At 42.0% G+C, this 16,723-nt stretch overlaps 1 protein-coding gene across 2 annotated transcripts in view; it reads left to right on the top strand.

The window, feature by feature from the left end:
* The window catches only part of LOC127535415 (uncharacterized), a 64,177-nt gene extending 49,200 nt beyond the window's left edge, over positions 1–14,977 (top strand). The window contains exons 2-7 of one of the 2 annotated variants that reach the window (XR_007944264.1): positions 4,898–6,314; positions 6,519–6,576; positions 11,359–11,566; positions 11,728–12,014; positions 12,795–12,880; positions 14,034–14,977. Coding sequence is in view for 1 of the 2 variants with exons in the window: in XM_051953382.1 (XP_051809342.1) it covers positions 6,112–6,314; positions 6,519–6,576; positions 11,359–11,566; positions 11,728–12,533 (1,275 nt within the window). In the remaining variant the exon portion in view is untranslated. Of the gene's footprint in view, positions 1–4,897; positions 6,315–6,518; positions 6,577–11,358; positions 11,567–11,727; positions 12,881–14,033 lie in introns of both variants that reach the window. The other variant, XM_051953382.1, reaches the window with a different exon arrangement.
* The last annotated feature ends 1,746 nt before the right edge of the window (positions 14,978–16,723 follow it).

Raw genomic sequence — 16,723 nt, forward strand, 5'->3', positions numbered from 1 at the left:
GACTGAGTGGATGATACACTGCAGTCTGGCCTTGTCCTTTGGCATGTGTAGGAGGTGTGGGGTGATGCTCAGCTCCCATGTGAGGTCCTTGATGGTAAAGACTGTCCCCATGGATTGGCAGTGCTCCACAGTGAGGATTCACACTAAGACCACAAAGAGACCAAAAGTATGGAAAGACATGGCTGTCCGACGAATGGCTCGTGTTTATTCATCGACTCGTGTTTTTTCAGGTGGCTGAGGACAGGAATAAACTGAATAGCAACAAATACAAATATGGGGAAACTAGGATGAAAGGGCATTATCTTCAGTTGGAAAGAGTTGCATGGACAGGTCAGTGGATAACTGATGTTATCCACACACAGAAAATGGGTTTTATGGCATTTTTGTAAACAGACATAAATGGTGCCTCAGTGTCGGGGTCAGATAATACATTTCAGGGTCCAGGCGCACCTCAGGGATCCTGATGGTGTAGTCATTATTACTGATGATTAAAATAATAGCCATGTTCGGCTAAACAGAGAGAGCCAAACAAAGACATAATAGAGATTAATGTTATTGTGCTGGAAAGTGATGCTTTTGGAAGGAAGCTATAATCTTTCAGGTATCTCAGGATCTTTGCTGATAAACATGGGTAAAATTTGTACCACCTTAATGATGATTTCCACCTGCCATAAAATGACAAGAAGAAAAGCATTCTTAATATGAAGATCATGACAGAGACAAAGAGGTTGCAGGACACTGACAAAGGAAGCTAAGAAGAGAAAAAGGGAGAGTGACCGACCAAAAGGCAAAGCAGAATTAAAACTCAGACAAGCTTTTATCTCTTGGCAGCAACTTTAAAAAATTAATGGTTGAAAGACAGACACTGATCTTACGTTCTTTCTGTTGTAGAAGTAAATATTATTGGTTGGTTTGCTGTGTCTTCTGTTGTTGCACTTGCTTTATGATTAGCCGTGTTTAAGCTGTCGAATACCTGGTTTTTGATCCAAATGCCCAATTCATGTTTTCTTTGTCCATGTGCTTCATACATAATACATAATAATACAAAATACTTTATTGTCCCACTTGGGGAAATTTGTCTTGGACTCAGCAATTGTGCCATAAATGTCTCACCAGCCACAATGACAACAAAGAAAGCATCTCAACAACAATCAATTCAATTCAATTCAATTTTATTTATATAGGGCAATTACAGTCAAATTGTTTCAAGACACTTTACAGAACCCATATGCCTGACCCCCAGAGCAAGCCCTAAGGCAACAGTGGCAAGGAAAACACCCTTTAAACGGGGGGGGAGCAGAACCCGGCTTTATATGTGGGGGGACCCATCTGCTTGCTGGCTGGGTGGTTTGTGAGGGACAGAAAAGGTAGAGAGGTAGAAGGGTAGAGGTAGAGGGGTAGAAGAGTAGAGATAAAGGTAGAGAGGTAGAAGGGTAGAGGGGTGGAAAGGGGAAGGGATGGGAGAAGAGGGGGTGGGGAACAAGAAACATATAACACAGTTGGATACATGTATGATAAGCTCAATGGCACATACAAAGTACAAGCTAACATTGAAACTGATTCATAGTTTACTGTTATGGTGTACAGTTCTGGCATTAAACATACTACATATATAGCTGACAGTAAAATTCAAACAGTATGTAGATTAGCATATCAAGTATAGTAAGGGCGATGCAGAGTAGACTGGTGGAAATGGGCAGCTGGAAGCAATTTGCTGGAGGAAGGTCAGCAGCAGCATCCCACAGGTGGAGACCAGGCCAGTTGGTGGGACAGCAAGTGCAGTTTTGAAGCATCCAGCTCAGAGACCAGGGACACTTGGAGAAAGGACACAGGGAGAAACACAGTTAGTGTAATGTAATAACGGTATATATATTAAATATAAAGGTAGATAGAGAAAGGATCAGTGCATCCAGAGAGGTCCCCCAGCAGCCTAGGCCTATAACAGCATAACTAGGGGCAGAACTGAGGGACGTCCAAGAGGAAGACACCAGCTGACCCCCTCAGGGTCACCCAGTCAGCCCTAACTATAAGATTTGTCAAAAAGGAAGGTTTTAAGCCTGGTCTTAAAAATAGAGAGGGTGTCGGCCTCCCGGTTCCAAACTGGTAGCAGGTTCCACAGGAGAGACACCTGATAACTGAAGACTCTGCCTCCCATTCTTCTTTTAGAAATTCTAGGAACAACAAGTAAGCCTGCAGTCTGAGAAGAGTTCTGCTAGGATAATATGGTACTATCAGATCTTGAAGATATGATGAAGATCGGTTCTTAAGAGCTTTATATGTCAGAAGAAGGATTTTGAATTCTATTCTAGATTTAACAGGAAGCCAATGAAGAGAAACCAGTATTGGAGAAATACGATCTCTCTTGCTAACTCCCGTCAGTACTCTGGCTGCAGCATTTTGAACAAGCTTTAGATGTTTGAAAGAGCTATTGGGACAACCTGATAATAAGGAATTGCAATAGTCAAGCCTGGAAGTAACAAATGCATGGACTAGTTTTTCTGCATCACTCTGAGACTGGATGTTCCTGATTTTTACAATATTTCTAAGGTGAAAAAATAAGTCCAACAGATTTGTTTTATGTGTGAGTTAAAGGACATGTCCTGGTCAAAGATAACTCAGAGGTTCTTCACAGTAGTACTGGCAATGTAGTGCCATCCAGAGTAACTATATGCTTTGAAAGCGAGTTTCTAAGATGTTTGGGGCCAAATATAATGACTTCAGTCTTGTCTGAATTTACACATGTGGACAAAATTGTTGGTACCCCTCAGTTAAAGAAGGAAAAACCCACAATTCTCACTGAAATCACTTGAAACTCACAAAAGTAACAATAAATAAAAATTTATTGAAAATTAAATAATCAAAATCAGCCATCACTTTTGAATTGTTGATTAACATAATTATTTAAAAAAACAAACTAATGAAATTGGACAAAAATGATGGTACCCATAACTTAATATTTTGTTGCACAACCTTTTGAGGCAATCACTGCAATTAAACGATTTCTGTATTTGTCAATGAGCGTTCTGCAGCTGTCAACAGGTATTTTGGCCCACTCCTCATGAGCAAACAGCTCCAGTTGTCTCAGGTTTGATGGGTGTCTTCTCCAAATGGCATGTTTCAGCTCCTTCCACATATGTTCAATGGGATTCAGATCTGGGCTCATAGAAGGCCACTTTAGAATAGTCCAACGCTTTTCTCTCAGCTATTCTTGGGTGTTTTTGGCTGTGTGTTTTGGATGGTTGTCCTGTTGGAAGACCCATGACCTGCGACTGAGACCAAGCTTTCTGACACGAGGCAGCACATTTCTCTCCAGAATGCCTTGATAGTCTTCAGATTTCATCTTACCTTGCACACTTTCAAGACACCCTGTGCCAGATGCAGCAAAGCAGCCCCAAAACATTACTGAGCCTCTTCGTATGCTTGGTTTTTGAGTCTATGAACATAGAGTTGATGTGCCTTACCAAAAAGCTCCAGTTTGGTCTCATCTGTCCAAAGGACATTCTCCCAGAAGCTTTGTGGCTTGTCAACATGCATTTTTGCAAATTCCAGTCTGGCTTTTTTATGAGTTTTTTTCAGCAGTGGTGTCCTCCTTGGTCGTCTCCCATGAAGTCCACTTTGGCTCAAACAACGACGAATGGTGCGATCTGACACTGATGTACCTTGGCCTTGGAGTTCACCTTTAATTTCTTTGGAGGTTGCTCTGGGCTCTTTGGATACAATTCGAATGATCCGTCTCTTCAATTTGTCATCAATTTTCCTCTTGCGGCCACATCCAGGGAGGTTGGCTACTGTCCCGTGGGTCTTGAACTTCTGAATAATATGAGCCACTGTTGTCACAGGAACTTCAAGCTGTTTAGAGATGGTCTTATAGCCTTTACCTTTAAGATGTTTGTCTATAATTTTTTTTCGGATGTCCTGGGACAATTCTCTCCTTCGCTTTCTGTTGTCCATGTTCAGTGTGGTACACACCTTTTCACCAAACAGCAGGGTGACTACTTGTCTCCCTTTAAATAGGCAGACTGACTGATTATGAGTTTGGAAACACCTGTGATGTCAATTAAATGACACACCTGAGTTAATCATGTCACTCTGGTCAAATAGTTTTCAATCTTTTATAGAGGTACCATCATTTTTGTCCAGGCCTGTTTCATTAGTTTGTTTTTTTAAATAATTATGTTAATCAACAATTCAAAAGTAATGGCTGTTTTTGATTATTTAATTTTCAATAAATTTTCATTTATTGTTACTTTTGTGAGTTTCAAGTGATTTCAGTGAGAATTGTGGGTTTTTCCTTCTTTAACTGAGGGGTACCAACAATTTTGTCCACGTGTGTAGCTGTAGGAAATGGCTGGTCATCTAGGTCTTTATGTCCTTAAGACAATCTTGCAGTCTGGCTAGCTGATTCGTTTAATCTGGCTTCATAGATAAATACAACTGAGTGTTGTCAGCATAACCATGGAAATTAATACAGTGCTTCCTAATAATGTTGCCTCAAGGAAGCATGTATACTGTGAACAGTATTGGTCCTAAGACCGAACCCTGGGGAACTCCATGATTAACCTTAGTATGCTCAGAACAGTCATTGTTGACATGCACGAACTGGAACCTGTCTAATAAATAGGATTTAAACCAATCCAGTGCTGTTGCTTTAATGCCATTAGAATGTTCTAGTCAAAGTAATAAAAGTTTGTGGTCGATTGTGTCAAATGCCACATTAAGGTCTAACAAAACAAGTATAGAGACCAGTCAAATTATGTGACGCGATGAGAAGGTCATTAGTAACTTTCACCAGAGCTGTTTCTGTGCTATGATACACCCTGAAGCCTGACTGAAACTCTTCAAACAAGCTATTCCTTTGTAAATGTTCACATAATTGATTTGCAACTGTTCTCTCCAGAATTTTAGAGAGGAAGAAACCAATGAATCCCCAGAACCCATCCTGTCCTCCCGCTACCTGGCTTGCCTGACCTGGGACACTGAGACCACCATCCGTCAGGCCCAGCAAACAGAACCTGACCCAGGAGGAGGTCCCGCCGGTACCCTATTCGTCCCTGATTCTGCTCGGTCAAAAGTCCTCCAGTGGGCCCACTCCAGCCAGCTCTCCTGCCACCCAGGGGTCTCCAGGATGCTAGCGGTTCTTCGCCGGCGGTTCTGGTGGCCTTCCAAAAACTGAGACACCCAGGAATATATCGCAGCATGCTCCGTCTGTGCCCAGAATAAGACCTCCACCCAGCCCAGCACCGGACTGTTGAACCCCCTGCCCATCCCTAGATGACCCTGGTCCCATATTGCTCTAGATTTCATCACTGGATTACCCCCGTCCCAAGGAAACACCACCATTCTGACAGTAGTAGACCGCTTCTCCAAGGCTGCACATTTCATTCCCCTGCCCGAACTCCCTACCCCCCGAGAAACCACTGATCTCCTTGTAACCCACGTTTTCTGAGCCTATGGGATCCCAGTAGATATTGTGTCCAACCGCGGGCCCCAGTTTACTTCTCATTTTTAGTGGGCGTTCTGTTCCGTGCTTAGGGCCAGGGTCAGTCTGTCTTCTGAGTTCAACCCCCAGAGCAATGGCCAGATGGAGCGGTTGAATCAGGAGATGTAGGCCACCCTCCACTGCATTACATCTAAGAACCCTAGCTCCTGGAGTTCCCAGCTCCCCTGGGAGGAGTACGCTCACAACATGCTCCCCAACGCCACTACCAGACTATCCTCTGTTGCCGGACCTCAAAGAGGAGATTGCAGTTCCCTCTGTGGCCGCTCATCTCCGTGGATGCGCCCGGACCTGGCCTCAGACCCGCACCGCCCTCCTCCGAGTATCCCGTCGCATGCAAGACCAGGCCAACCGCCACCAATCTGAAGCGCCGATCTACGCTCCAAGACAACAGGTTTGGCTCAGAGCTAAAGATCTCCCTCTCAGGGTTCCTTCGAAGAAGCTGGCCCCCCGTTTCATTGGACCCTTTGAAGTTGAGAGAATCATCAACCCCACCGCAGTCCACCTCAAGTTACCTCGGTCCATGCGCATTCACCACACCTTCCATGTTTCACAGATCAAACCGGTTCAGGAGAGTCCTCTGACCCCTCCCACTCCACCCCCCCGTATGCTCGATGGAGAACCAGTATTCACTGTCCGCCGTCTCCTGGATGTACATTGTCGGGGCAGAGGCCTGCAATATCTGGTGGACTGGGAGGGTTACGGCCCTGAGGAGAGAGCCTGGATCCGTCGGCGGCAGATCCTGGACCCTGATCTCATCAGGTAGTTCCACCGGGATCATCCAGGCCGGCTCCGTCAGGCGCCAGGAGGTCATACGGTAAACTCCTTGAAACTGGCTGAAAAAAATTAGGTTATTATACCACAGCACCATATTTTTGATTTGTTAGACTGCTGTTTGGTCTGTGGTACAAAATTAAGTCACACACCAAATCTAATATTTGTCAGAAAAATTGCAATTAGATATTTTGTCTAAATTGCCCAACCCTAATCCAGACTTACACTACCTTTTATGTGCTTTCAGGTTACTGTTTTCTACTGTACAGCCAGACAGAAATGCAGAGTGTGTCATCCATTTTCAAGTGAGTATTCTACTTAAATTGGCTGGACTGAGTGACAGTCCAGGGCTACGGAGCCCCCTAGGGGACATCCTTCCTGTTTGTGTTATATCCCTTCCTGTTGTACTTTTTCTCCTCCGCATTTGTATTTTATTCCTTCGCGTTTGTGTTTTTTTCCTTCGCGTTGTACTTTCTCTCCTCCGCGTTTGTGTTTTATCCCTCCGCGTTTATTTTTTAAGGAACACTTTTGTCATTTTTGCCCTCCGCCTTTATTTTTTAAGGAACACTTTTGTCATTTTTGCCCTCCGCCTTTATTTTTTAAGGAACACTTTTGTCATTTTTGCTGTTGACAAGTTGTTTTTCAAAGACGGAGTTCGCGTTCAAAGTCGAACTCCGCGTTTAAAAACGAACTCCGCGTTCAAAGTCGAACTCCGTCTTGGGCCCGAGCAGTGTCACTCTGTCAGTGTGTTGAGCGTGCAGCAGGGGAGTCAGAGGACGGATTCCTACGGTACTACTTCCTGTCCAAACTTAGTTTGGAGGTTTGCTTTGCCTGGTACACCGGCTGATCATCACCTTGGGACATTACACGCCAAACGGTAAATAATTATTTTAATGAATACCACAGTGCTTCGTCTATTGTTCTGAACTCTGCTGATCTCAAGTCACATTAGCCCTTTCTGTATTTATCGCAGTTGGACTGCTTCGGTTTGCACGCCGGCATGAAGCTAAAAGGAGCGCTCGTTTTTGTTCAGTGGGACCGCGCGCGGGACGGTGCGCTTTTTATACATTCAGAGAAACAGTCGCGGTTTGGTCAGTAGAAACGTTGACAAAAACGAGCACTCCTTTTAGCTTCATGCCGGCGTGCAAACCGAAGCAGTCCAACTGCGATAAATACAGAAAGGGCTAATGTGACTTGAGATCAGCAGAGTTCAGAACAATAGACGAAGCACTGTGGTATTCATTAAAATAATTATTTACCGTTTGACGTGTAATGTCCCAAGGTGATGATCAGCCGGTGTGCCAGGCAAAGCAAACCTCCAAACTAAGTTTGGACAGGAAGTAGTACCGTAGGAATCCGTCCTCTGACTCCCCTGCTGCACGCTCAACACACTGACAGAGTGACACTGCTCGGGCCCAAGACGGAGTTCGACTTTGAACGCGGAGTTCGTTTTTAAACGCGGAGTTCGACTTTGAACGCGGAGTTCGACTTTGAACGCGAACTCCGTCTTTGAAAAACAACTTGTCAACAGCAAAAATGACAAAAGTGTTCCTTAAAAAATAAAGGCGGAGGGCAAAAATGACAAAAGTGTTCCTTAAAAAATAAAGGCGGAGGGCAAAAATGACAAAAGTGTTCCTTAAAAAATAAACGCGGAGGGATAAAACACAAACGCGGAGGAGAGAAAGTACAACGCGAAGGAAAAAAACACAAACGCGAAGGAATAAAATACAAACGCGGAGGAGAAAAAGTACAACAGGAAGGGATATAACACAAACAGGAAGGATGTCCCCTAGGGGGCTCCGTACAGGGCTGTTTTTCAGTCCCAGTTTTTCCCTGTGTACTATTATCTTTCTATCCCTGCACAAACTGCAACTGCTAACTTAAACTAGCTTGCAGCACTCTAATGCAGTCCTCTAACTTGTCATGCTGTAACTGGACAGTGCTTTTTCATTATATATATTTTTAGGTGAGACCAATTTCTGAATAGTTCAAATAAGTTAGTCATATCATTCATTTGTTTGTTTAGTTGGCTTGTGGCTAGAAGCATTATTTTGCTTTTATTTGAGGATTTTCCCTTTTCTTTCTGTACATTTCCACATGAATGGGTAACATTTGTTGTAACATTAAAAGACTGACTTTAGTTAACAGCCTATTTTTGCATCAGTCAAGAGTCAATAATAAATTAAGAATTTTAAAAGTGATACTGACTTTCTGACCAACAATTTCTGTTTGGCTCTTTGGCTTCATGTTTTTGTTGTGTTATGGGCTTGTACCAGTAAGAGCTTTCAGTGTAGTAGATAATCAGTCTCCTGCCATTTTTTTTATCCGCATTAATGCTATTGAGTCATAATATGACACACTAAGCTAAAACGTCTTTGTTTTTGTGTTACCAGTTTTTATTGTTGTTGGATGTACTATCAAAATGTTCCCCTGCCAGGTCTGTGCTACTGAATGTACCACTGTATCAGCATATGTAAGGCACATGAGAATTCATAGGAATGTCCCAAACTCAGTTTTCAAGTGTGCCTTGCCTGACTGCAAAAGGACATTCCAAAGTTTTGCAGCATTTAAATCCCATGCTTACAGACATCATAAAGTCAGTGAACTTGTTGGGTCAAGGTTATGTGGTGCAGCTGAACTAACATGTAATGTTGAATTTTGCAGCGTCACTTGTGAGAATTTAAGAAGTTTTTTCTCACATCTGAAAATGCGTATTAAAGAGGGGGAAACTGTTGCTTGTCCATTTAGACAATGCGAGAAGCAATTTCAAGTGTTATCAACATTCACGTCACATATATCAAGAAAATACAGAAACAGTTCAGAGGATGGCCTGGTTGACTCCGTTGTCAGAGCCTCAGTTGTAAGGCCAAGTCCTTCGCATGAAGGTATTGAAAGGGACAAACAGTCTGATATGGACCTTAGTGCTTCCAGGGATTTAAGTGGTGAGCAATCGGATGTCTGTCCAGAAAATGCTGACACAGCACAGTTTTTGAAAAATTTTGCCCTGTTTTACCTTAAACTGCAAGCTAAATTGTTGCTTCCATCCTCTGTTATTCAGGTAATTCTTGAAGATTTTCAAGAAATACATGATATCAGCCAGTCACACTTTCTTTTCAAACTGAAAGAAAAACTTGTTGCACTTGGGGTCCCAGAAACTGACATAAACACAGTAATTGATGTCCTAAAAAGTGAAGATCTCTTGAGGGTTTGCAATACTGAGACACTGAAAACTGACCAAAGAAGAAAAAATGTGTTCAAAAATACATTTAATTATGTTGAGCCAGTGCCCATTTGCTTGGGACAGAATGAGGCAGGCAACGAGTGTTTTGCTCAATATGTACCAATCAGACAAGCAATAGAATCTCTCTTTCAGTGTGAGTCAGTGAGAGAGCAGTACAGTCAAGTACACTCCCGTGTCCCATCTGAGGATGTTTTTCGAGATGTATGGGATGGCAGTAATATTAGGGAAAATTTGTTTTTCAAGACAGAAGCCTCATCACTTGGTTTGATTTTATATCAGGATTCTTTTGAAGTGGTAAACCCTCTGGGGTCTGGCAAGAAAAAACACAAGATACTCGCAGTATATCTCACTCGTGCCGACATTTTGCCACAGAACAGGTCAAGTACTGATCATGTGTAACTTGTTCTTCTTTGTAAAGAACAGGATTTCAAATATTTTGGTCAAGGTCTAGTCATGGGCCACCTTGTCAAAGACCTGAAAAATCTTGAGGTTAGTGGCATTGACTTTCCTGATGGAACAGTCTGCAAAGGAACCTTGTGTGCCATCGCAGGTGACAACCTTGGTTCACACAACATTGGAGGCTTTGTTGAAAATTTCAGCAAGAGTCAACATTTTTGCAGATATTGTGAAATTGACAGGAAAACATTTGAGAAAGATCCTCTTTCCAGAGGTACTAAGCAGACCACACAGTCATACAGAGCTCTTGTTCAGAGCAATGATGGGGTTAGTGGAGGTGTCAAATTTGACTCAGTGTTCAATGAGCTGACTTACTTTCATGTATGTCAGCCAGGACATGGCCTGTCTTGGCCATGATCTTTTTGAAGGGATTGTATCATCTGATCTGGCATTGTACATCAAACATCTTGTCAGAGTAGACAAACAGTTTACTTACCTTGAGTTGAACCAACGAATAAGGCAGTTCCATTATCTTGGGAATGATGCCAATAATAAACCCTGTGAGGTTAATCCAGAGAGTAACAAGCTTGGTGGGCATGCTGTGCAAAACTGGTGTTTACTCAGGATGTTGCCGGTTTTTATTGGAGAGAAAATAAGAAGTCCAGATCATAATGAAGCATGGCAACTGGCTTTACAACTCCGAGAGATTGTGGAGTTGATCTGTGCACCGGCCATTTCAACTGGCCAAATAGGCTATTTAAGAGTTCTTATTGGTGAATATTTGTATTTCAGACAGCATGTTTTTCCTGATCACCCATTGAAGCCCAAGCATCATTTTATCTCTCATTATCCAGAGCTCATTTTGCACTTTGGGCCACTCATTCGTCTGTGGACACTACGATTTGAGAGCAAACATGCATATTTTAAACAGTGTGGAAGGAAACTGCATAACTTTAAGAACCTTTCCTCAACTCTTGCAGAGAGGCATCAGCTTCTTCAGGCTTTTCTAAGTGCTGGCAACTTTTTCCCACCAGCTGTTGTAGTAGAAAAGGGTACAGAGTTTTACTTAGGGGACTACAACAACAACATCAAAGAATCAGTTTCACATCATACTTTTGAGCCAGAGAACACTCTTATTGCCCATGAAGTGATTGTGAAGGGTACAAAATACAAAAAGAACATGTTCATTATGATTGATAATGGTGAAGAGGGACTCATCATGGGAAAAATCAAGGTAATACTCATCCATCGAGATTCAGCAGTATATTTTATTACTGAGAAATATCTGGCTGTGCATCTCCTTGATGTAGGAGTTCATTGTCTGACACAAAGTCAGAAAAGCTACTGCTGTGTTAACCAAGAGAACCTACTTGATTACTATCCCTTGCTTGAATACATTGTGGCTGACATGGCAGTAATAGTTCTCCACCATTCTTTGCTCTCATTGTAGGTAATGTCTGCTTTAGGTGAAGAAATCAAAGGCATCATTGTCAGGGCATTGCCAAACCTCTCTGAAGAGACTCAATTGCAACTGATTTCTAGGCTTCAATCTTCTGGCTTAGAATCAAAGGAAGACTTGAAATATGTACAACAGGAAGACATGGCTGACCTCTTACCTGTTATTCAGCTCCGTAAGCTTTTGGATGCATTCAAATCAGGTAATGCAAACATGGCTCAGGGTGATTTTCTCTTGAAATTAACCTTGCCACCATCTACCACTGCTAAATTTTGACTTTGTGCAGATTTTTTTTTACAAGCCACTGTCAGTTTGGCATCTTTTAACAATTATTCACTAATGCATTGCTTGTCTTTGTTTTAGAGACAGAGATGTTCCCTTTAGATCTCACAATGACACAAAGCCCCAGACCACTCTCTAGCTCATCACCACTAGAAACCACTTCACCACTATCCAGCCCCTCATCCTTGCCATCCACTTCATCGTCTAACCTGTCGGAAATGAGCAGCCCAGACAGCAGAGGATTTCCATCCCAGATTTCCAAAACATGGCCAGAAACTTTCCAAGTGCCATGGGATCACATGCCACTGGAAATCCGTTCAGCCATTGCCAATGGGAAAAGACCAACCCCTGCAGAGCGGCGGCAGATGGTGAGAGTGCTGGCAGATGAAATGAGGAAACATGAAGCAAACCCAACATGTTCCCAGTTTCTCACAGTTTGTCAAAAAATTGTGAGGCAGTACCCCCAGAGTTTTGCTGACGTTTTCACAGATGGCTCACTTATGGCAGGCGGTCATACTTCGCTTCTTATTCAGATAAAAACTCGTATTGAGAACTTAAACCGTGACAGCAGCTTTGCACGCCACCGAACCCCAAGACGCTCTGGATCCAGCTCTGTGCGCAAGAGGGGGCCCACTGACACATATGGATGTACTAGATTTCAGCCAGATCTCCCACCAGGTGAGACTGATGATAGTGTGGAGCAAAAACGCCAAAGATTGGAGGAGATCCACAGACAGGAAGGTGCGAGTGGAGTTGAAAGAGCAGAGGTCTGTAGTCTCATGGAGACCACATTCTGTCTATTGCGTCGCCATATACAGTGCCTTGTGAAAGTATTCGGCCCCCTTGAACTTTTCAACCTTTCGCCACATTTCAGGCTTCAAACATAAAGATATAAAATTAAAATTTTTTGTCAAGAATCAACAACAAGTGGGACACAATCGTGAAGTGGAACGAAATTTATTGGATATTTAAACTTTTTTAACAAATAAAAACCTGAAAAGTGGGGCGTGCAATATTATTCGGCCCCCTTGCATTAATACTTTGTAGCGCCACCTTTTGCTGCAATTACAGCTGCAAGTCGCTTGGGGTATGTCTCCATCAGTTTTGCACATGGAGAGACTGAAATTCTTGCCCATTCTTCCTTGCAGAACAGCTCGAGCTCAGTGAGGTTGGATGGAGAGCGTTTGTGAACAGCAGTCTTCAGCTCTGCCCACAGATTCTCCATTGGATTCAGGTCTGGACTTTGACTTGGCCATTCTAACACCTGGATACGTTTATTTGTGAACCATTCCATTGTAATAGTCTGTCTCTGTCTCTCTCTGTCTTTCTCTGTCTCTTGCTCTCTGTCTGTCTCTGTCTGTCTCTCTCTGTCTGTCTGTCTCTGTCTGTCTCTGTCTCTCTGTCTGTCTCTCCCTGTCTTTCTCTGTCTCTTGCTCTCTCTCTCTCTGTCTGTCTCTCTCTGTCTTTCTCTGTCTCTTGCTCTTTGTCTGTTTGTCTCTGTCTCTTGCTCTCTCTCTCTCTGTCTGTCTCTCTCTCTCTCTCGCTCTCTCTCTGTCTGTCTCTGTCTCTCGCTCACTCTCTATCTGTCTCTGTCTCTCTCTGTCTCTCGTTCTCTCTCTGTGTCTGTCTCTGTCTCTGTCTCTCTCTCTCTCTCTCTCTCTCTGTCTCTCTGCCTTTCTCTGTCTCTCGCTCTCTCTCTGTCTGTCTCTGTCTCTCGCTCACTCTCTATCTGTCTCTGTCTCTCTCTGTCTCTCTCTCTCTCTCTGTCTGTCTCTGTCTCTCGCTCACTCTCTATCTGTCTCTGTCTCTCTCTGTCTCTCACTCTCTCTCTGTCTCTCTCTCTCTCTCTCTGTCTGTCTCTCTGCCTTTCTCTGTCTCTCGCTCTCTCTCTCTCTCTCTCTCTCTGTCTGTCTCTGTCTTTCTCTCAGTCTCTCTCTCTCTCTGTCTGTCTCTGTCTCTGTCTTTCTCTCAGTCTCTCTCTCTCTCTCTCTCTGCCTCATATTTTACCCTCACCTTAAGACCACTTAATATTAGGGTAGGGCAAGGTATTGATTTTCATTTTGTTTGAAGTGATCTGGTCAACTGCAGTTCCTATCACTGTTTTAAAACGTTTCATTTGATGGAGGCTTCTTGTTTTTCTTTCTCACCCTAATGGTGGAACTTCAATGTCTAATCACCGTCAGATTTGCTACTAGGGTGTGCCTGATATATAATATCAATGCTTGTGTTCTGCCATCATTCTTGAATTTGAAGGCCTAAAACTTAATCTAAATAAAAAAAGAAATGCATATTTTGACATCTGATATCCATGTCACCCAGCCCTACTTCATATAGTAGCAGATTTTATTTCCATCCCACCTCTAATCTCAGACTGCTGTGTTTTTCAGGCGGTTCATTGGGATCAACCCAGAGAGAGGAACCAAGGCCAGCCGGGGCAAGATTGTCTCCAAGAGGACAGGCAGAGTCGTTCAGAATAAGTCTGTGACAGTCAATCCCCATGTGTCCACTCTTCTGAAGAACCTCATAGACTTTGAGTGGAATTTCATATAGGTCAGTAAACTCAGGCACTTCACATCAATGCAGCCATAATAATTTCACATTGTTTGCCTGAAGTTATGTGTTCTTGTTTTCCTGTCTAGTAAATCTGATATATTTCACTTGAGAAATGTGAATATTTGTGCTGTAGAACTGCCATTTATGTTAACAAGAAGGGATCATGTTCACTTGTCCCAGAAAAGGCCCTTGATCAGTTCTATTCTAATCAGACTTAAAGCATTCTCTTTATGTTTTAAGATACCTGTTTAAGTTAATATACAAACAATTGCTTTGAAATGCTGAATGAAGCTAAAACTGAGTTAGAATTTGTGGAGTGTATTTCATTTTTGCAGAAATTTTGATTATCAAAAACTATTGAAATTTGAAGAGGGGTGTCTGAGCTGTTGTTTGTGAAAGAAAGAGTTTGAAGGAATGATGTAACCTCTTGTGAAATCCACCATTTAGATTATTCTTTTTAAACAAGAAAACCTTTTGTCATCTATTTCAGTTTGTTTGAAAGGGGAAGTTCTATATTACATTTGTTGGATTGCTATTAGTTTTCAGTCCCACTGACAAATTGTGCATTTTGTTTAAAAAGGGCAGTGATTCTCTTTGGTTTGATGTATCATCCCCCAAGTTTTTTTTAAACATTTCTTAATGTTATCATATTTGATGAGCAAGTAGACTGCCTTGTTTTGTTAGGCGTACTTGAAATTTCCAACCTTATTGTTTGTATTAACAAATGAAGTATTTCAGTTGATGCTGCCTTTTAAAATAAATCTTAGGTTACATCATTTGTCATATTTTCTAAGTCTCTTCTTTTCCGTATTTTTTTTTATTGCTGCATTTTCGGTCATTCAGTATATATTGCATATTACACTGAAATTGCTAGTCGGGGTTACAGTAAAGTTTGCTCCATAGTGATTGGCTGTCATCAATACTGCCAGGAATGATAATCCTCTTTTTAGAAAAATTACTACATGGTGCTCTATTTAGGATTATGGTCAAATTCTATTGCTAATTTGGAAAAAACAATATTGTAGACCCTGCTACAAGTACACTGTAAATTCAGCAAAACACAGCACTATACTGTGTTTAAATATATGACATTATAACAGTAATAAACTGTAAATACGTTTACAGTAAGCAAACTAGGAAAAACAGTAATTTACTGGCAACCCTGCTGCCAGTTGTTTACTGTAATATCAAGAAAATACAGCAGTATACTGTAATTCAGTGCATGTTATAATTACAGTAACATACTGTAGAGTTGATTACAGTAGGAGAACTGTAAAATTAACAGTAAACTACTGGCAACCCTGCTGCCAGTATTTTACCGTTAATCTACATGACAATTTCTTACAGTGTGGGTGGGCCAAGAGTTCGACTCTTCCTACAATTCAAAAAGCAGAGGGGTTGCAATTCTCCTGCATCGTTCCTTACTCTTTACTCTTGATGAGACAATATCTGATAAAGAGGGGCGTTATATACTTTTATGGTTATATTTATGGAGAACATGTAGTTTTTGGGAGCATATATGCCCCAACAATATATGATGTCTCTTTTATTCCAAAGCTTATTTCAGATTTAGCAACATTCCCCTCCCCATATTTATTCCTTGGTGGCGACTTTAACTGTGTACCTAACCCAAATATTGACATATCGCCCCCTCAGTCTACTTTCTCCAAGAAGAGTACAAAGATAAGCGAATTTTGTAAAGATCTAGATTTATATGATGTATGGAGGGTACAACACCCCTTGGATAAGGACTACGCATTTTTCTCTATACCTCACCAGGTTCTCTCCAGATTAAACTACTTTTTGTCTTCTAGAACTGTTTTGAACAGGATATTGGACTGCATAATTGGTACAAAGTTTCTCTCAGATCACTCCCCCATCAGTGTAATTATATCTCCCTCTTACAGAGATCCAGCTTATAGACACTGGAGGTTTAATCCAACCCTACTAAGTAACAGCTCTTTTACTGAATACGGTATATTACTTCTGAGTGGCAGCAGTTCATCTCGATAAATAAAACCCCGGATATCAGTCCTTCCACACTGTGGGAAGCTGGCAAAGCATACGTGGCACTATTATATCCTATACATCAGCACAGAGGAAAGATGCTCTTAAAAATCAATTGGATTTAGAAAAAACAATAGCCGACCTGGAAGCTCAGTTTAAAAAATCTCACAGCAGCTCTGTATGCTGCCCGTTCCGCCTTAAAACAACTCCTAACCAGGAAAGCTGAGACACAGATTTTTTTTGCCAAACACAGCTTGTTTGAGTCGGGTAATAAGCCTGGTCGGTTACTAGCCCGTCTTGCTCGTGGTAATATTGAGCCCAATGTAATCCCCTCTCTCACTGATAAAAATGGTGTGAGACGTCTTAAACTATCTGATATTAATGAAGTAATGAAGCTGTTTCATAATGATCTTTATAGCTCCGAATGCACATTCTCTTCCAAAACTTGAGCAAATTTCCTTAATAAGTTAAAATTACCATTCCTATCAAATGAACAAACCTGTTTTCGAGTTCAGTC

This window comes from Acanthochromis polyacanthus, chromosome 9 (genome assembly GCF_021347895.1).
Source record: "Acanthochromis polyacanthus isolate Apoly-LR-REF ecotype Palm Island chromosome 9, KAUST_Apoly_ChrSc, whole genome shotgun sequence".
NCBI lineage: Eukaryota > Metazoa > Chordata > Actinopteri > Pomacentridae > Acanthochromis > Acanthochromis polyacanthus.